The 19,528-nt window shown below is 38.9% G+C and overlaps 3 protein-coding genes across 10 annotated transcripts; 1 reads left to right on the top strand and 2 right to left on the bottom strand.

The window, feature by feature from the left end:
- Nucleotides 1-47: 47 nt before the first annotated feature.
- Nucleotides 48-5,225, top strand: LOC115626662 (endoplasmic reticulum chaperone BiP). 3 transcript variants are annotated; one of them, XM_030522078.1, is made up of 3 exons: nucleotides 48-271; nucleotides 2,358-2,528; nucleotides 2,606-5,225. In XM_030522078.1, the coding sequence occupies exons 2-3, from the start codon at nucleotides 2,404-2,406 to the stop codon at nucleotides 4,446-4,448; spliced, it is 1,968 nt and encodes a 655-aa protein (XP_030377938.1). In that variant the 5' UTR covers nucleotides 48-271; nucleotides 2,358-2,403; the 3' UTR covers nucleotides 4,449-5,225. The 3 variants fall into 3 exon arrangements, with proteins under 3 accessions (XP_030377938.1, XP_030377939.1, XP_030377940.1); XM_030522079.1 differs by lacking the exon at nucleotides 48-271 and adding an exon at nucleotides 447-555; XM_030522080.1 differs by lacking the exon at nucleotides 48-271 and adding an exon at nucleotides 2,011-2,049.
- Nucleotides 5,226-7,126: 1,901 nt separating this feature from the next.
- Nucleotides 7,127-14,962, bottom strand: LOC115626711 (casein kinase II subunit beta). Of its 6 annotated transcripts, none has more exons than XM_030522146.1 (7): nucleotides 14,336-14,352; nucleotides 13,835-13,910; nucleotides 13,491-13,593; nucleotides 13,212-13,403; nucleotides 12,946-13,135; nucleotides 12,708-12,789; nucleotides 7,127-7,728 (listed from the first exon to the last, which is right to left on the bottom strand). In XM_030522146.1, the coding sequence occupies exons 1-7, from the start codon at nucleotides 14,344-14,346 to the stop codon at nucleotides 7,657-7,659; spliced, it is 726 nt and encodes a 241-aa protein (XP_030378006.1). In that variant the 5' UTR covers nucleotides 14,347-14,352; the 3' UTR covers nucleotides 7,127-7,656. The 6 variants fall into 6 exon arrangements, with proteins under 6 accessions (XP_030378006.1, XP_030378008.1, XP_030378009.1 ...); XM_030522148.1 differs by lacking the exon at nucleotides 14,336-14,352 and adding an exon at nucleotides 14,839-14,962 and having other exon boundaries at nucleotides 7,657-7,728; XM_030522149.1 differs by lacking the exon at nucleotides 14,336-14,352 and adding an exon at nucleotides 14,080-14,306 and having other exon boundaries at nucleotides 7,657-7,728.
- A 277-nt stretch (nucleotides 14,963-15,239) lies between these two features.
- On the bottom strand, nucleotides 15,240-19,103 carry LOC115626984. Its single transcript, XM_030522499.1, has one exon. The coding sequence runs from the start codon at nucleotides 19,101-19,103 to the stop codon at nucleotides 15,240-15,242; it is 3,864 nt and encodes a 1,287-aa protein (XP_030378359.1).
- Between the last annotated feature and the right edge of the window lie 425 nt (nucleotides 19,104-19,528).

The raw sequence follows: 19,528 nt of genomic DNA on the forward strand, positions 1-19,528 counted from the left end.
CGAGAGCAACAAACAGTTCCAATACAAATGACAAAGAAGTAACATTAAAAACGGTACAACGTGATATTTAAAAACCGTGCGAGCAAAAATTAAAGGAATAGCAATTGTAAACAAAAATTGAACTGTGTACAAACTAGAATAATATACCAATAGCAAAAAAGTAATCAAAGCCAAAAAGCAAGCCAACAAAGACTGCTAAACCTGATAGCGAGCAACAAAGTGACATTTTTTTATTTAGTGTTTAAATAGTTTAATTATATCGTTAAGAAATGTAAGTATGCAAAAACAGCTTCAGTATAGTTGTAATTCAAATGCCCCATTGGGTTAGAAATACGATTATTTTTGTTATAAGACAAACAATTTGCAACACTGTCCCTGAGTAGACGATACAACTGACGTGTACCCTATGCCTATGTATGTGTGTGTGATAGTGTAGAAAGCGCCGGTTGTCAGAGCAAGCTACATTCTTTCAGTTCTGTTTTATACGTCAAGCCGAAAAGAAGTGAATATAATTGGTGCTGTGAACGTTTAAAGAAACTTTTCAAAACACCAAGTGTAAGTTCTTTATTATTAACAAATTACATGGTGCTTAGGAGAGGGCGAGACAGTGCACATACATACAGGACTGACACAAAATTAATGTAATAAATTAACACTACTGACTCAGGCGCCATGTTGGCAAATCAGCAAATTCAATTCTTTTGTTCTGCACGGCCATGGCGACACGTGTCTAATTTGAATATTGAATGCCATCCACAAAGCATACTACACTTAGATTTTGTATAATTTTTTTTTTTTTTTTTTGCACAGAAATTTCAAGAATAATACTGCAACGCCAGTGTGACCCCCATTCTAACGTCATGCAGTGCATGATGTGTGGCAACGCCATTGACCTTTACCGTGTATAATTCGTGCATTTAATGTGTCCGATAGCAACAAATTAGCGTAACATAATTTATTAAAATAATTCATAAAGTTCATTCACTTCTGGTTGCTGCGTCGTCGCTTGCCCTCAGCTCGTTTACATATTAGCGCTCATTAACATAAACACATTTGTGCACACACTGGCGCTCGCTCCATTGTACCAGTGCATTTCCTTAGCTGTTCAACAATTTCTTTTCGTCTAAAGAGAACAAAGCTTTAAAGCGTGGGGCGTAAATATAAACTATTAAAACGTAAGCGATACATAAAATTACGTTATTAGGCATAAAATTTGCATCTGTGTGGATACGCGCGTGCGCTTCAGGCTATCGCATATATATGTATGGGTGTATGTGAGTTCATCAGAAATATTCAATCAGCTTTGTACACGTCATTTATAGGACCAGATTTAAGCAAACGTCGTTGTAAAGCAGGCTAGTAAAGTCTGGTAAAGTACACGTCAGTGCGAAGTTTATTAACAATATTTTGTGCAAGTCAGAAGCAAACAATAAAATATAAGAAGTTATTTAACTCGACGACTAAATACGTACGTAAGTAGGAACAGAACAGCTGTGCAAAAGAAATTAAGAATTGTGGCCTATTTGCCGGCTGCCGCCGTCCCATGTGCCATGCACACGAAAGACTTTCACCGGACGGGCGTGGGTGTATGTTCAAGTGTATATGTACATATGTGCGTTGGTAAGACTAGTTGTTGTTGGTACAATTGATGTTGTTGTACATCTCATTGGGTATTCAAAACTTCATGCTCGGCTCGGCTAAAGAAAAAATTTCTACAATGAAATGCAAACTAAACTCGTTTGGAGCTTTCTTTTTGCTTCGCACACACACACGCACAAAGAACCGGTGCTTGTTTTTGGAGATTAACAAACCAAAAGAAAGAACCAGAAAAAAAATGTTACACGTATACAAAAATTCTACAACTACAGTATACATTTGTATGTATGTATGTACGTCGCGCCCCCGATGCTTCTGTCTTTGCTGACTTGCTGTTCGCCAGCAGCTTGTCGACGTCGGCAAAATGCTCGCCGCGGTCAATGTCAGTGGTGCGGCGGCAGCTTTAACAGTTGTTCGGTTGTTAGGCCACGAAGTAGACGTGTTTAATTCGAGGTTTGTCACTTATCAAAATCTTGTGTGCCACTTTCAACCGCAGTCTCATCTGTATGAGTAAAAGCAATTCACAATTTGTTCTAGTAAGAAAGTAATGTGACTGTGGCCTAAATTGTTGTTTAAGGTCGGCCACGCATTTAACGGTACCTGTTGACAGTGGCCATAACAACGACGTCAGCATATTTTTGTGTATGACGTGTCCAAAACGCTGCGTGTGCAACCCCCATTATACATAGTTCGCGCTCTTCGTGTTAACTTTGTAATTATTTTTTATTTAAAATCAACCTTGCATTTATTTCTCGTTGCAGTTTTTTTGAGTGAAAGACAACAGCTTAGTTAAAGCAAAAACTCACAATGAGGTTATGTATCTTGTTGGCCGTTGTGGCCTTTGTGGGCCTCTCACTTGGTGAGGAGAAGAAGGAGAAAGACAAAGATTTGGGCACAGTAATTGGTATCGATTTGGGTACCACATATTCTTGGTAAGTTTTCAAAGACAACATGATGATGCCTAGTCCTGGATACTAATTGAAAATATTACGCTTTACCTCATTCGCAGCGTCGGCGTTTATAAGAACGGCCGTGTGGAGATTATTGCTAACGATCAAGGTAACCGTATCACGCCCTCTTATGTGGCCTTCACTGCCGATGGCGAGCGTTTGATTGGTGATGCCGCCAAAAATCAATTGACAACAAATCCTGAGAATACCGTATTCGATGCCAAACGCCTGATTGGACGCGAATGGTCCGACACAAATGTCCAGCACGATATCAAGTTCTTCCCCTTCAAGGTCTTGGAGAAGAACTCGAAGCCACACATCAGTGTTGACACATCTCAGGGCGCCAAGATCTTTGCCCCTGAGGAAATTTCTGCCATGGTGTTGGGCAAGATGAAGGAAACTGCCGAAGCCTATCTTGGCAAGAAAGTCACACATGCTGTCGTCACAGTCCCTGCCTACTTCAATGATGCACAGCGTCAAGCTACCAAGGATGCCGGTGTCATTGCTGGTCTACAGGTGATGCGCATCATCAACGAACCCACTGCAGCTGCCATTGCCTATGGTCTGGACAAGAAAGAGGGCGAGAAAAACGTGCTTGTGTTCGATTTGGGCGGCGGTACCTTCGATGTCTCCCTGCTGACAATTGACAATGGTGTGTTCGAGGTGGTAGCCACTAATGGTGATACTCATTTGGGCGGTGAAGATTTCGATCAGCGCGTCATGGATCATTTCATCAAGCTGTACAAAAAGAAGAAGGGCAAGGACATCCGCAAGGACAATCGTGCTGTACAAAAGTTGCGTCGTGAGGTTGAAAAGGCAAAGCGTGCTCTGTCTGGCTCCCATCAAGTGCGAATTGAGATCGAATCATTCTTTGAAGGCGATGACTTCTCAGAGACTCTTACACGTGCCAAGTTTGAGGAGCTGAACATGGATCTTTTCCGTTCCACTTTGAAGCCAGTACAGAAGGTACTTGAGGATGCTGACATGAACAAAAAGGATGTGCACGAAATTGTGCTGGTCGGTGGCTCCACACGTATTCCCAAAGTACAACAGCTCGTGAAGGACTTCTTCGGTGGCAAGGAACCATCCCGTGGCATCAATCCCGATGAGGCTGTAGCCTACGGTGCTGCCGTACAGGCTGGCGTGCTATCTGGCGAACAGGATACCGATGCCATTGTGTTGCTTGATGTGAACCCATTAACTATGGGTATCGAAACCGTCGGAGGTGTGATGACGAAATTGATTCCACGTAACACAGTCATTCCTACCAAGAAGTCGCAGGTGTTCTCGACCGCCTCCGATAACCAGCACACTGTTACCATTCAGGTGTACGAGGGCGAGCGTCCCATGACTAAGGATAATCACTTGCTCGGCAAATTCGATTTGACTGGCATTCCTCCCGCTCCACGTGGCATTCCACAGATTGAGGTCTCGTTCGAAATCGACGCCAACGGCATTTTGCAGGTCAGTGCCGAAGATAAGGGCACCGGCAACAAGGAAAAGATCGTCATTACCAATGACCAGAATCGACTAACGCCCGAGGACATTGACCGCATGATCAAGGATGCTGAGAAATTCGCCGATGAGGACAAGAAGCTGAAGGAGCGCGTCGAGTCACGCAACGAGCTGGAATCGTATGCATACAGTTTGAAGAACCAGATCGGCGACAAGGATAAGCTTGGTGCCAAATTGGCCGATGATGAGAAGACCAAGTTGGAGGCCGCCATCGATGAATCGATCAAATGGCTCGAACAGAATCCCGAAGCCGATCCCGAGGAATACAAGAAGCAGAAGAAGGATCTTGAGACCATTGTGCAGCCAATCATTGCCAAGCTGTATCAAAGCACAGGCGGTGCCCCACCCCCAGAGGGCGGTGAGGACGATCTCAAGGATGAGCTGTAAGCGGCACAATTGCTCTATTGTCGAAGGCAGAGTAGGAAGTAAATCAGACTGATTAAAACACTATATAACTTAATTTCAAAAACCACAACAACCACAATCACAACAACAACAATAAGCACACACCAATAAACCAACAACAGTAATCGCGGCATCCTAGACTGTCGCTCCTCAATCCGTAAATGAAATTACCAGCTTTTAAAACAAATCGTAGCAAGCTCAAAAGAGAGAAAGAAAAAAACAACAACCAAACTGGTTAAAATTTTGTTGTAGCATATTTAAACATTTTTTTTTTCTAATTTATAATCTAAAGTATTTTTTCGGCAACCAACAACTACTTGAAGAATGAATAATCAATGTGTTCCTCATATTCCACGGCGCTACCAACAAACGTCGAACAGCAGCTGCGCGGGCCGCTTCGGCCCCCAATCCCTATCCCTCCTGCACGTTCTCCAATTAACTATATAAATATAACTGTATATTTTTTATAACCACAACACAGCCGTGCAAACGCAATTGTCAATGAGGAATCACAAATCGATAGGTTAGCTTACGATATAAAGAAAAACAAATGTTATGTATAAGCGCGTGATGAGAATTTTGGGGCGCAGAGAGTAAGCAGGCGATGAAAATAATAATATTAAACGGATGATAATGTAATAGCAAACAACAGAATAATGATTTGATGGAAATGCAAGAATTATAATAACAGATTCTTCGATTTTACGAAGAATTTTATATAATTTATTTAACAATAAAATAAAGACATAAAAAATTAGAGACATTGGTGTTTTTTATTTATCTTAAAATGTTTCATTCTATCGAAGCAGTTTATAAATACGCGATCATTCTGGGACTGGTGTCCATAAAACAATTACGGAATGCAACAAACAAGTTTCCACTTAAGACGAGATTTGTTTGAAAGGTCTGCAACCAGCATTTTGTTTTAGATGTCTATGGGAAGTCATCTTCACCAGTTATGATAATTGAGCCATAAATGGAGAAATTAAAAGAATTTCATGAGTCAGCTGAAACCGCAGGAAAGAGGAATGTCTCATTTTCGCAATACACACATACTATATTAAGCTTGGCGTGATGACAAGCATGAACGTGCGTTATCGGAATAATCAAGAGGTTGTGAAAACGACTGACCATGAAATTCGGTAAAAGTTAATTAACGATTGTACAAAACCACTCGGGCCACTCCACTAAAGTATCGCGTTTACAAATAGATTTGCTCAAGGGAAGGGAACTTCCTTATTGGGATTACATAAAATACTTTGAACAATTTCTAAGCCCACGCGCATACCTCTAACATGAATGTTGATAATAGACGCCAATCTGTTTAAACAGAGCTCCGACACATTTATCAAATGGAATCAAAGAGTTGAGTCCCCGTGTCATATAATAAATAAATAAAATCCAGAGTGCATCGTTGGAGTTGGAATGCTGTAAACGAAACCTTTACTAGAAAGTATGACCGCCAAAAGTACAGTAACAGGCAGAATTGGGCTTGACAGACCCCAGTTTGTCCGTCTGTATGAATACCTAGAACTTTTGAAACTGCATAAGTATATAGACTTTTTTTATTCAGACGAAACATATACAGCTTCATAATTATACCCTGTATCCAATGAATGGCAGATCACACAATATATGTATATACATATATTCTTGAACAGTATGACAAGACTAATGGATATAATCATGTCCGTCATCTCAGAAAGAGCCAGAATGACCAAACTTGGTATCCAGATTCTCCTAGGACCGTTATTCTTGGAATTTTGTACCCAAATTCGACAATCACATCCAGTTAGTGCTTATCTATCTCTAGGAAATTCCATTAACGAAGGCGGACCAATAAAATCATAGAGGACCAAATGCGTCTTCTTGGTCTTCACGTAGGGGCGTATGTAAAGCTTCAGCCATACCTATAGGAATTTAAAGTCAAAATACTGGCACTGGCTATAAAGAAGCAGTTTTCGAAAACCAAGTTCGACATCGACTTACCTTCGAATTATCCTTTGAGTGTAGATGTTCAGCCTCTAAATTAAAAAGACCCCGTGTACCAAAATAAATAAATTCATATTTTAAGACGATTCTTTTCTTCAATTTTTATATTGTTTTGTTTTTTGTTGTTGTTTTTTCTTCATTAATTTCATTTCCTTATGCATTTTACTATCAAATTTGTTTTTGCTCTATATATGTAAGTATATATCCGATTTGCGATTACGCTACGCTCGTGCGTCCGTCCTCCAGACTGCGCCATTTTCTATTGCGAACGAACCGTTTCGTTTGCTTTTTTCGTTTTTGTTTTGTTTTTTTGTGTTGCGGATTTGTTTTGTTTTGCACTAACTGCTTTGCGTTACTCTTAAATTTGTATCTTAAATACATTAAAAAAATACATAAAATATTTTTTAAATATATATATATATATATAGTATGTATATATATGCATGTATAAATAAGCTAACGGTATATTGTTTATTTATATATTTTATATATATAAGTATGCACTCTCAGTTGTCGAAAAGAGACCGACCGGCGCCCATGATTCTATTTATTTCTCACTTCTCTTCTCACTTCCCTTCGATCGTTTTGCGTTTTGAGGTTGAGTTCTTAGACGACGCATAACGCTAACCATACGGTTCGTGTCTAGGATAATAACGGTTCAGCATGGGTGTGGGTAACAGGAAATTTGGTTTATTTCGGCTTACATGGAGTAGGGGACGTGGGGGAGGGTTTGTGTGTGTAATCATTTCATCAAAACTATTTAAAACTACAAATAGTCGTTTGTATTTATGTATGTATGTTAGTTTTCAGGCTAAGCCTTAGCCGCTCTCACTTAGTAAATAAAATGCAAAGAATAAAATTAAACCAGGACTGCAAAGCTTGCATCATCGGCTGGTATCTGCGTATGGCTGTGTGTGTGTGTGTGTGTGTCTGTGTGAGTGTATTTGTATGCTCTACTTGCTTTGAAAGGCAGCTCAAAAATTTGAAATGGCTGGAGAATTTTTGCAGCCGTGTTATGCATATAGTATTTGTTTTCATGTTGTTGTTGTTGTAGTTCTTGCCCTGATATTGGTCCTTTTATTGAATGTATTCCTCAAAGACGATTTTGTAACTTCACTGTGTGTGTGTGTGTATGTGTGTGTGTGTGTATCCGTGTACCGTTTATTGTATGTGTGAGTGGGTGTGCAAGCCTGCACTTTTAGATGCGCTTTGGAATCGTATCGATGGCATTATTCTCAGGCTCTTCATCCTTTGGTGGCTGACCACGTTGCTGTTGTTTTCGTTGTTGTTGTTGATGTTGTTGTAGGGGAGCATGGCGGGACCGAGAGAATACATATTTAAGCCGAGGAAGACGGTTTGGAGGACCAGCATCGATGTTCAAAAGACCGACCGCGACCGACCGACCACAACAATTAGAACAATGTTTCAAAGAATAAAAGACACAATGAAAGAGAGAAAAGTAAAAAAAAGAAAGCAGAAGAAAAAGAAGAATATAGATAAAACATTGTTCAAACAATTTTCGCTAGACACACATCAAAATTAATAAATTCATTTTAAATGTTCTATACAAGGTATAAATATACTATTTAAATTTATATATTAAATAATGGCAGTGCCAAGAAAATGGATTTTCTCGTACGCAGTGGGGCTGGCTAGTTTATAATTCGATTCGCAACGCATTTGAGAAATGCAAAAATACAAGTATGTAGTATGTATGTATGTATGTGGAAAATGTTTGACCTCCCACCCCACCCTGATGGATGCGTATTATTGGAAACGGAAGCTTAAGGATTCAGGAGGAAATGCACCAACTGGCGTCATTGGCAGTCCACGTACACGTTCTCTGTATGCCAATTAGCAGCTTGTCCAACAGTCCTAGTTTACTACACACAAACAAATACACACATACATATACTATGCATATACATAAATATATACATATGTACATACATATGTGCATGTAAATGTGCGTGTGTGTGAATTGTTCATACAATATTTATAGTTTTTGTGTGGTTTTCGGTGTCAAAAATTCGTGTTAAAATTCGTGCTTGCGGATGATGGCGTGATGGAAAGCCTATGGTGCAGGCGTAGTGAGCGGATTATTCCAATAACTCTTCCTATTTTTATATATGTATGTACTTATTATGTGTATGAGGGACATGATGTGAAGCACGCATGTGTGTTTGTATGTATTTACTTGTATATAGTATAGGCAACTAATAAACTTTACGGTTTTTGCTCTTGTTTTGTTTTTTATTGATCTCTCAAATATCAATTTCAGTTTCACATTCCAAGCAAATAGCAAATATAGCATAACGTAGGGCGTGCGTAGAAAGCAAAACGGTAAATAGAAAATAGTGCGGTAGCAGCCTGCTTTTGTCTGTCTGTCTGACCAGTATTTGTTGTTAATAAGAGAGTGAAAAGGCGATAGTAGCAGCTCAGCATTTGGGAGAGTGGAAGAACAACATTACGGCCACTACTCGGCCTCAGCTTCAGGATCTGGACGACTTAGGATCTCCTGACAGAGTGCAATGTAGTCCTAGATTAAGGCGATTGGGCATAAATAGAATAGCATAGCATAGAAGAAGTAAGTAAGTAAGAGAAAAGCTGGACATATTCTGGGAGCGTGGGCGGACACAGAACGAACAGTCAGGATCACAAAACTTTTACAGTATATCGCTAAATTATTTCACACCACAAACACTCACACATGCACTCTCTCATGCCAGTTTGTGTATATAGTATCTGTGTGTGAGAAAAATGGAGATGGGACACATGTGCATTTGGTGGTAATGGCTGAAGTTGAAATTTTGCACCTTATACCTACATATGAATGTATAATATATGTATAAGTATCTACTACATATGTATGTGTATGTGTGCGTGAGCTAAAATCTAAAATGATACACCTCGTTACTTGTATTAAATATCAATTTCCATTTTATTATTTTAGTTATTGTTATTATTACTTTTCCTCTTCTCTGGTTTTCTCTATCATTTGTTTTCGTTTTAAATTTAATCAGTTTTCAATTGTAAACAAGTTTGTCGTACTCGGTATCAACGCTCTTCTCTTTACGCTTTGTCTTTGAATCGTTTTTATATTATGTTTGTATATATACTTTTATTGCTAATTTCCTTAAAAAAATGTTCACTGTTATTGTTACGTGCTTTTCTCGTTTTTCTTTCTTTCATTTTTTTTATGTATGTATATGTATGTATGTTTTTTTTTTTTATTTGACTGCACACAAAATTTAAATTATTATTTTTTTTTAATTTGGCAATACTTAAAGAGTTTCGTACAAATTTTTAACTTGATTCAACTATATATTTATAAAATATGAGAATAATAATAATTATAAAAAAAAACACAAAACTACTTTATTAGGACCCTTAAAGAACTAAATTCGTTATGCTACGTTCTTGAAACAAAAAACAGCTTCGATATTGTTAAACACACACACACACACACCCAATTATTTTTTGCTACCAATATGTAGAAGATGTATGTAGTATATGTAGATGCATGAAGTAGCTGCTTCCCAGCTCTAAGGTTACTTTTTGTTTATTGTTATGTTCTATATATATATATATTATGTTTAGTTTTTTTAAAATGTTTTTTTTTTATTATGCGGCAGCTGTCCGCTGCCTTTTAACAAGCATTGTTTTTCAATCAATGTAATAAATTACAAATATATAAAAATCAATAAACCACTGATCTATATAATGATGTACTGCTGTATCTTTTCTTTATAATGCATTTGTAGTAAGTTTAACGAATTTGTGCGCTGCATTTTCATTTTTCTTTTTTGTTTGCTTTTTGTTATTGCTTTTTCGTACAGCAGATAAGGCAATTGGAGGCAGTGTGTACACACCGGCCATGTGATGAACAACTGCAAGTGCATGATGGGTTGGGCTTGATCTGATTGACTGATTGATTGTTGAACCGGTAGCAGGCCAGTGCCTGTGACTTGGCTTGATATCCGCTTGCTTGATTCGTTGATTTCTTGCTTCACTTGCGTTGAGGACGTATGTAGGCATATATGTATGTATGTATATTATTATTCGTTATATTTGTATGTGGATGCATGTGTTAGTGTGGATGATGGACTGAGCGTGCTGATGAATGGTTTTGGGTGTGTGCTGGCCCAGGGGCATTCTGGTATCCAATTTTTGTGTAACATTTGCTCGTTGTTTGCTGCTTGGTATGTTTGCCGTTTCTGATTAATTGGTTGATTGATTGAATTTTTATCTTGCTTGGAGCTTATGTCGATTCTAAGGGCAACTCGCTAATCTCGACTACTTCTTGCTATATTAGTGAGCAGGTTTTAAACATTATTATTAACGTTTATAAATGCGTTTATAACTATTATTATTATTTTTAAATTTATTATTATTGTGGTTGTTGTTGATGTATGTATTTGGATTTGTATTGTATTTAGGTAATTGGAAGTACTATGTTGCTTATATCGTTGTATGTTTACGTTACATTACTCTCTTTCGTATCACCCTCAACATCTCCTGATATCTCTCTATCTTCTTCTCTGTCTAACATACTCTAAGTTTTTTGCTTAAAGTGTTGTGGTAACATTGTCCCGCACATAACAAACACAAGAAATAGCAAAACAAAAATTACACACATACTACTCATACACACATATGTAAATTGTTTAAATCAAACAGCAAAACAAAAGTCAAAAGAAAATAGATAGACAACAAAACAAAAAAAAAAAAAAACAGATTTGTTAAAATTATGAGAAAAGCAAAAAATGCAACCAGCAACAATTGAGCGTAAATGTGTGTGTGAGTGGGAGTTTTTGCTTCTGCTATGTGTGAATGGAGGAGCAGAGAGTTTCTCTCTCTTAACTGTTCCGTCTATTTAGTGTTCATGTGGTTTGTTATTTCCTGCCTGCTAACATACTTATGTACACACTGTTGTGTTATGCGGGCCATACACGCTTCATTCTGATCGCAAACAATTCGTCTACATGTTGGTTTATGATTAATATGATTACACACCATCATCTTTATTTACAGTTGTTCCTGTAAAATGCGCCCACAGAAGGAAGATCGATTGAAACGTGTTTGGCCCACATTTGAATATTTTTATATGTGGCGTATGTGCATGATATTACTTTTCTGTAATCAATGGAAAGGTTAAATGAATTTATATCGCTCTGTTAGCAATTTATAAGTTTCCTACTAATGAGCTTTTCAACTTCTTCTTGGCTGCATGATGTATGAACGTCAGCTGTGGTTGTGAGTGTGTGTGGGGGTGGGTGGGGGTGTGTGTGTGTGGTCCGCCTGTGTTTATGTGCATGTGTGTTATGTACTCTTTAAGAAAACTTCATATTTTATCCGTACTCGTTTCGTTTTTAATTCTTTTTGTTTCTTGTTGATTTAAATACATTTTCTACTACTGGTTGTTTTCACTTTTTCACTTCACTACGATTTTATTTGCATGATTTTTTGCTTTAAAATATAAACGCAGTTTTATTTGTATCTAAATTTTAAGTTTTTGTTTTTCTCTTTTGTTTTTGTTTTTTTTTTGCCTTTATATAAATGATTCTTCTCCTCTCTTTCTTTCTTTCTGCAATTGTTTCTTGTCTGTAATTGTCTGTATTTTTTTCTGACGTTGAACCTATGTCTCTCGTTTCTTTAAACATATGTATGTGTGTATATATGTATATATATATATATATATATGTGTATATATATATGTGCAAAATGCAATGTTTTATGGGTTTTACGGTTGCGTGTGTGTGTGTGTGTGTGTGTGTGTGTTTGTTATGTGTTCGATGCGTGTGTTTTGAATTAGTTTTTCTAGACACATGTTGTGTATGGTTTGTTTTTGTTTTGAGTTGTTTTTTTTTTGTGTTTTTTGTGTGTATATTTTTTGTTTGTGGTTCCGTACGTGTCGTTTTTGGTATATAGAGATCAGATGCAGACAGAGATATTGTATTATCAGACAGAAAACACGTAGTAGACACACAGACGACGTTACGTATGCAGTATTATGTTGGTTTTTGTTCAAATTCGAATTTCAAATTGGTTGTCGTTGATGACCATTAGGTGGTGTTTGTGGTTGTCGGTGGTGGTGGTGGTGGTCGGTAGTATGTGTGGGGAGAGAAACAAATAAAAAAATATATGCTTAGTTGACTTTTGTCGCATGTTTTTCATTTAGTGTAGTTTTTTGTTTTGTTTTTTTTTTAGTCAATAAAAGGTTTTAAAAAAATTTCATTTTGAATTTACCGCTCGTAGTGGCATTTTAAAATTGGCTGCTGCCTGCAGCTGAATTTGATAAGCTAAGCTGTGTATTTTAAAGCCATACAGCCTGGTGATTGTTCATATTGTGGTCGAAGTTTTGGCAGTTCAGTCGATCGGAAGGGCATGAAAAACACAAACAAGAAGATGAGTTTTGATTAGAAAAAAGTTGGTTGAGATTGACAAATTGGTTTTTATGTGTGTTTGGGCGCTATTTTGTCCTTACCGTGGAACAAATTGATTAGTAGGACGCTTGGGACGATACTCAGGATGCACCATGAAGAGCATATGTGGAAATCCAGTGCCAAAATAGGCGCCATCAGTATGATGATGACGCGATGATTTTGGTGTATAGACATCAATGCATTTCGGACAATAGGTCTTAACCATTGCCTCACCGGGAATATCCGACAGGCCTGAATTGTAAAAGGAGGCATAAAGATAGATAAGTTAGTTATAAAGATCAATATAATAACAAATTGCCATACGAACCTAGGGGCAGCATAGGCTGACTCTCACAATAGACACGTGGGCAGTGTCCAAAGTCGCCAGTTTGATATTTCTCAATCATTTGAGCGATGCCGCGATTTGTTAAAATATATCTAGCGTGTATGAGACCATAAAGCATCTCAGCCGCCTGTTCGGTCATATCCGATTGCAAGGGATTGTCCTCGAGCTCGTCCTCTGAAATCAACACAATTCATCAATAAGTTGGGAAGGCAATGTGCATGTGTGCATATGGATGGATATGAATGTGAGAGTAGCACCTACCGGGCTCCAAATCTAATATCATGTCCAAGGCCTGCCTATAGTTGGGCACCTGTTCATTTAAACCAGTTAAATTGAATTTGTCCTGAATATAGTCCTCGTCCACCTGAGTTCAAATGAGACAATATATACATATAACTGGTTGAAAATCTGTTTTGTTGGCTGACTGTGCGATCCTATTAAATCGTGTACAGTTTGTCAGCAACCTGGAGCGTTAATATATATTTGTGCGTACGGCCGCAATTGACGTGATAGTCAAGTGTGGCGGCGCCTGCATTGGCGCTAGTTCCGGTGCGCGCGCTTAGATAACACACAGAACTGAAATTGAAATTCCAAAGGCTGCTTACCTCACAGAAGAACTCATTGCCACGAAGCCCGCAGAACCAGGTAACCCAAGAGACTTCCTCGGAGCTGCTCATTTTGCTGTTGAGAGGAGAAAAAAGGGTAGATGCCAAATTTTACTGATCATGTAAGAAATCTTGACAGGGGCAGGGCGACTGCACGTTTCGGTTGCGACCTGAGGAGCCGTAATGGCTGTTCAGTTTGGGGCCGCACTGCCGCCTGTCTACCTTGCAGTTCTCAGAAAACGTACATTAAAGGAATTATTTTGCGTAATTTACTGCAAACGAATTTATTGTTGAAAAACCATAAGAGGGCGCAGGCGGACAGGCGGTGGTAGCGGGCACGGGCACGGACACGGAGCAGTTAAGAAACGTAACTCGCGAAGTAAACGAAGAAGCGAATTGTGGTAAAGATATATAATTTCCTCGACTCTGTGCCCGGGCGTTTCGTTTAGATTTTTATTTTATAAATGTAACTTCAGTTTCAGGTTGTTTGAACACACTAACTCGATTTTCATACAATGTACGAACGAAAAAAAAAATGTTGTACGCGTATTTTGACAAGCGCTCACACAAAATGTGCCGAGCAATAAGAAGAAGCACGCACCAGTAGCAGCGAAGAAATTTCAGAAATAAAAAAAGACACCTCGAGTAGTGAAATTTGTAGTGCACACCCGTGTGGAAATCGGCCACATTGAAATTAGGGGCTTAATTTAAGCATTTATTAGCATTGTAATTGGCCCGCACGCACAAGTATTAGCTGTTTTATACTGTACTTTTCGGTATTAAGTTGATTTATGTTAGTTTCCATATTTAAATGTAATAATCCATGGTCCAAGTGTTCCAACTTGGCTTCAAGCAACAGCGCGCTTCGCGTAGTGTGGCAACATCGACGCAAAGTAGCGGCACCACACAGACACACTGTATTACAATTTTCTCACATTATTTTGGCGTTATGTGGCCGTGCTGCTTTTTTTAAAATACATTACGCACTTTGCATTTGTACTTACCTTAACTTGCGTACAATTTTCAAAACACTTTTACTAATTAAAGCACTTTTTTTGATGCGAAAATGTATGCAAAATTCTACCACTCAGGCCAAAAATGCACTAGGCAGAGTGTGACCGAATGCTGGCAGCACCTTAATACCAAGTTTGAAATTGTGAAATAAGTCCTACATGATTTTCAAAAATACTATATCAGTGCATTTGTCATCAGCAATCGGTATTTGGTTATTTTAAAAACTGGCTAGAAATACCTAAATCAGTTTCATCAGTTTCAAAAACGAAACAAAATCATATTTGGTTTGAAACAATTTAATGTTAAAATAGCTTCTTTATTTATTTTAATGATAATTATATTTATGTTTCCTCACATTCTACATTTCTTTTTCGGACGGTCCAATATAGGTTCATTTTAAGTTATTCCATTTTTTTCTTTTGTTTTGTTGTTCTTTTTGATTAATCGAATGCTGCTTCAAATTATTTGTTGGTTGTTGCTTTTCTTGTAGTTTACGTTTCCTATTCGGATTGTGAAAGGTATTTAATATCTCAGGTTTCCTCTCAATTGCTTGTAGAACCAAAGGTGACTGTGTCACTTCTTTAATCGACTGTTTTTCTTCTAGTTTTTTGAAGTTAGGCCAATTTATTTGCTGTTTTTGCGCTAAAACACTTGCTCTAATAAGATTCTGGTAATGCGGTGATACTTTCATGTTGTCTACTTGAAATAGATAGGGATCTTTCCGAGTAGTTTGGGAATTTCCATATGCTCTGTCAGAATATTTCCGAACAGACGTTGAACCTTCTTCCGACTCTGATTCGTTTTCTGTTGTCGACTCGTTCTCTTTCACCGATGTGGCATCTACCGAGTCCTCCGATTCTATATCGTCTTTTTGTTCAAGTTGTAGCGAAACTTGATTGGGATGTTCGTGCTTGTACGCATATATCTGCTCGGGTTTTGCTGCCTTCTTTCGCTCGTCCAAGTCTGATTCGTCCTCTGTTGACGACTCTTCATCTTCCTCAGTCGAACCAGCCGATTCGCCCTCTTCCTTCTCTATTAAAGTCCTAATGCTATCAGGCCACGATGGTCTTAAGTGGTAAAATTTTAGCGGAACTTGATTCGGATCTTCGCGTCTATCGGTATATTTGTTCATGGACTTTGATGCCTTATCCTGCTCTTCCAAGTCCGATTCATTATCTGTGGTCGTTTCACTCTCTTCGGATTTGACCTTCTTTAATTTGTCTTTTTCAGATTCGATCTCGTTCAATTCCGCCTTTTGCTTCGTGAACGATGTGCTAGCTCTATTAAGGATCATCCCACATGATGATGACTTAGTTTGGTAAAGTTGTAGTGGAACCGGATTGGGAACTTCATGCTTGTTCGCATATTTTTGCACGGGCTGTGATGCCGTCTGCTGTTCTTCAGGGTCAGATTCGCTTTCTGTTGACGATTCTTCCATTTCGTCTTCCGATTCCACCTCTTCCCCTTCTACTAAGTCCTGGTCAGGTTGTAGCGGAACTCGGGTAAAATGTTCGCGTCCAGTTTCGAAATTGCGATATACTCTGTCGGCATATTTCTGCACCGGCTTTGTTAACATCTCCGGCTCCTCCGGCTCTTCCGAGTCTGATTCGTCTTCTGTTGTCGACTCATTCTCTTCCAAGCATTTCGGTTCATCCGGTGAATCGGTGCCTACTAATTCGTTCTTTTCCGATTCTGTTTCTGAATCGGATCCTGCAGAGCTTGTCTCTTCCGATTCATTACCCTCTTCCCCCATTTGACCGCCCGATTGCGAATCTTCTAAATCCTCTTTTTGTTTTGAATTAGTGTCGTCAACGTATTTTAAGCATTTTGTGCTAAAATTGTTTTCTGTTTTTGAACCATTTGTTCGCAGTTCATTCTCTGACTTCCATTTTGCATCGTTTACTCTTGTAGTGAGCGGTACTGTTTGAAAGGGCCTCTGAATAAAACCGTGCATTGGATTAGATATCATAGAAGATGTAGCTGGTTGCAAATGCTGCTTGTAGGGATATGTAGGATTGTCTGATTCGTCCTCTGTTGACGACTCTTCTTCTTTCTCTGTCGAACCTGTCGATGATTGTCTTAAGTGGTAAAATTTTAGCGGAACTTGATTCGGATCTTCGCGTCTATCGGTATATTTGTTCATGGACTTTGATGTCTCATCCTGCTCTTCCAAGTCCGATTCATATTCTGTGGTCGTTTCATTCTCTTCGGATTCGACCTTCTTTAATTTGTCTTTTTCCGATTCGATCTCGTCCAATTCCGCCTTTTGCTTCATGAACGATGTGCTAGCTCTGTTAAGGATCATTCCACGTGATGATGGTTTAATGTGGCTAAGTTGTAGAGGAACCGGATTGGGAACTTCATGCTTGTTCGCATATTTCTGCACGGGCTGTGATGCCGTCTGCTGTTCTTCAGGGTCAGATTCGCTTTCTGTTGACGATTCTTCCATTTCGTCTTCCGATTCCACCTCTTCCCCTTCTACTAAGTCCTGGTCAGGTTGTAGCGGAACTCGGGTAAAATGTTCGCGTCCAGTTTCGAAATTGCGATATACTCTGTCGGCATATTTCTGCACCGGCTTTGTTAACATCTCCGGCTCCTCCGGCTCTTCCGAGTCTGATTCGTCTTCTGTTGTCGACTCTTTCTCTTCCAAGCATTTCGGTTCATCCTGTGAATCGGTGCCTACTAATTCGTTCTTTTCCGATTCTGTTTCTGAATCGGACCCTTCAGAATTTGTCTCTTCCGATTCCATATCGTCTTCCCCCATTTGATCTTCCGATTGCGAATCTTCTAAATCCTCTTTTTGTTTTGAATTAGTGTCGTCAACGTATTTTAAGCATTTTGTGCTAAAATTGTTTTCTGTTTTTGAACCATTTGTTCGCAGTTCATTCTCTGACTTCCATTTTGCATCGTTTACTCTTGTAGTGAGCGGTACTGTTTGAAAGGGCCTCTGAATAAAACCGTGCATTGGATTAGATATCATAGAAGATGTAGCTGGCTGCAAATGCTGCTTGTAGGGATATGTAGGATTGTCTGATTCGTCCTCTGTTGACGACTCTTCTTCTTTCTCTGTCGAACCTGTCGATGATTGTCTTAAGTGGTAAAAATTTAGCGGAACTCGATTCGGATCTTCGCGTCTGTCGGTATATTTATTCATGGGCTTTGATGCCTCATCCTGCTCTTCCAAGTCCGATTCATATTCTGTGGTCGTTTCATTCTCTTCGGATTCGACCTTCTTTAATTTGTCTTTTTCCGATTCGATCTCGTCCAATTCCGCATTTTGCTTCATGAACGATGTGCTAGCTCTATTAAGGATCATTCCACGTGATGATGGTTTAATGTGGCTAAGTTGTAGAGGAACCGGATTGGGAACTTCATGCTTGTTCGCATATTTCTGCACGGGCTGTGATGCCGTCTGCTGTTCTTCAGGGTCAGATTCGCTTTCTGTTGACGACTCTTCAATTTCGTCTCTCAAGCCTTCCGATTCCACCTCATCCTCCTCTAATAAGTCCTTCTCAAGTTTTAGCGGAACCCGGGTAAAATCTTCGCGTCCAATTTCAAAATTGCGATATACTCTGTCGGCATATTTCTGCACCGGCTTTGTTAACATCTCCGGCTCTTCCGAGTCTGATTCGTCTTCTGTTGTCGACTCATTCTCTTCCAAGCATTTCGGTTCATCCAGTGAATCGGTGCCTACTAATTCGTTCTTTTCCGATTCTGTTTCTGAATCGGATCCTTCAGAGCTTGTCTCTTCCGATTCATTATCCTCTTCCCCCATTTGATCGCCCGATTGCGAATCTTCTGAGTCCTCTTTTTCTTTTGCATTCGTCTCGTCATAGTATTTTGTGCTAAAATTGTTTCCTGTTGTTGAACCATTTGTTCGCAGTTCGTTCCCTGACTGCCATTTTGCCTCGTTTACTCTTGTAGTAGGCGGTACTGTTTGAAAGGGTCTCTGAATAAAACCGTTCATTGGATTAAATATCATAAAAGATGTAGTTGGCTGCAAATATTGCTGGTAGGGATATGGAGGATACTGATGTGGTATATGCGAAGGAAACATTTCATAGCCTTGGTGCCATTGCCAAAATCCGCCCCTGTTGGGTACACCTGCATACGGTTGTCCAAGTCCCTCATTCACCGCCGTACTCGATCCATGCATAAAACTAGCATTCGAATTTGGATATGAATTATCGTCAGAATCAGAAGACGATAAATCATCGGGCGAATACGAATTTGTTAGCTCTTTTATTTTGACCATTTTTGAATCCTTTTCAGAAAATCTTGACTGAACTTAAGACAATTTCAAGTGGAAAGCTGAAGGATTTTGTTTAAGTAGAAACTGTATATAGATTCGACAGACATTATTGTTCACTTACCAGCTAAGCCAATACAGGATGGTCAGTAGTTCACAATGACAAACGCACATTCGATGAGATCTAAGAACAGAGTTATGGCTTTTAAATAATGTCAAACAAATAGTTTACAGTTACAGTTTACCAAATAATATTTGATTTTTTTATTGTTAATTACTGACTGTTTTAAATATTATTTGTAGAAGCACTCCGAACATTAGCAGAAAACTGAGAATATCAAACCATTTCAGGTTGACATCTTTTGCATAGACTACTAGAATGATTTGCTTTAGCTGCCCGATATACAAATACCTACAGAGTTTCAAAAGAG

This window comes from Scaptodrosophila lebanonensis, unplaced genomic scaffold (assembly GCF_003285725.1).
Source record: "Scaptodrosophila lebanonensis strain 11010-0011.00,11010-0021.00 unplaced genomic scaffold, SlebRS2 tig00000089-arrow-pilon, whole genome shotgun sequence".
Lineage (NCBI taxonomy): Eukaryota > Metazoa > Arthropoda > Insecta > Diptera > Drosophilidae > Scaptodrosophila > Scaptodrosophila lebanonensis.

What these genes read in the sequence shown, in the direction of transcription:
- LOC115626662 (XM_030522078.1), top strand. Translation starts at nt 2,404, where the DNA reads ATGAGGTTATGTATCTTGTTGGCCGTTGTGGCCTTTGTGGGCCTCTCA. An exon ending in TTGGGTACCACATATTCTTG is followed by an intron (nt 2,529 to 2,605) that starts GTAAGTTTTCAA and finishes CCTCATTCGCAG; the next exon opens with CGTCGGCGTTTATAAGAACG.
- LOC115626711 (XM_030522146.1), bottom strand. An exon ending in GCAATGAGTTCTTCTGTGAG is followed by an intron (nt 13,594 to 13,834) that starts GTAAGCAGCCTT and finishes ATTTGAACTCAG; the next exon opens with GTGGACGAGGACTATATTCA. An exon ending in TTAAAATGCCACTACGAGCG is followed by an intron (nt 7,729 to 12,707) that starts GTAAATTCAAAA and finishes CGAAAACAACAG; the next exon opens with CAACGTGGTCAGCCACCAAA.
- LOC115626984 (XM_030522499.1), bottom strand. Translation starts at nt 19,103, where the DNA reads ATGGTCAAAATAAAAGAGCTAACAAATTCGTATTCGCCCGATGATTTA.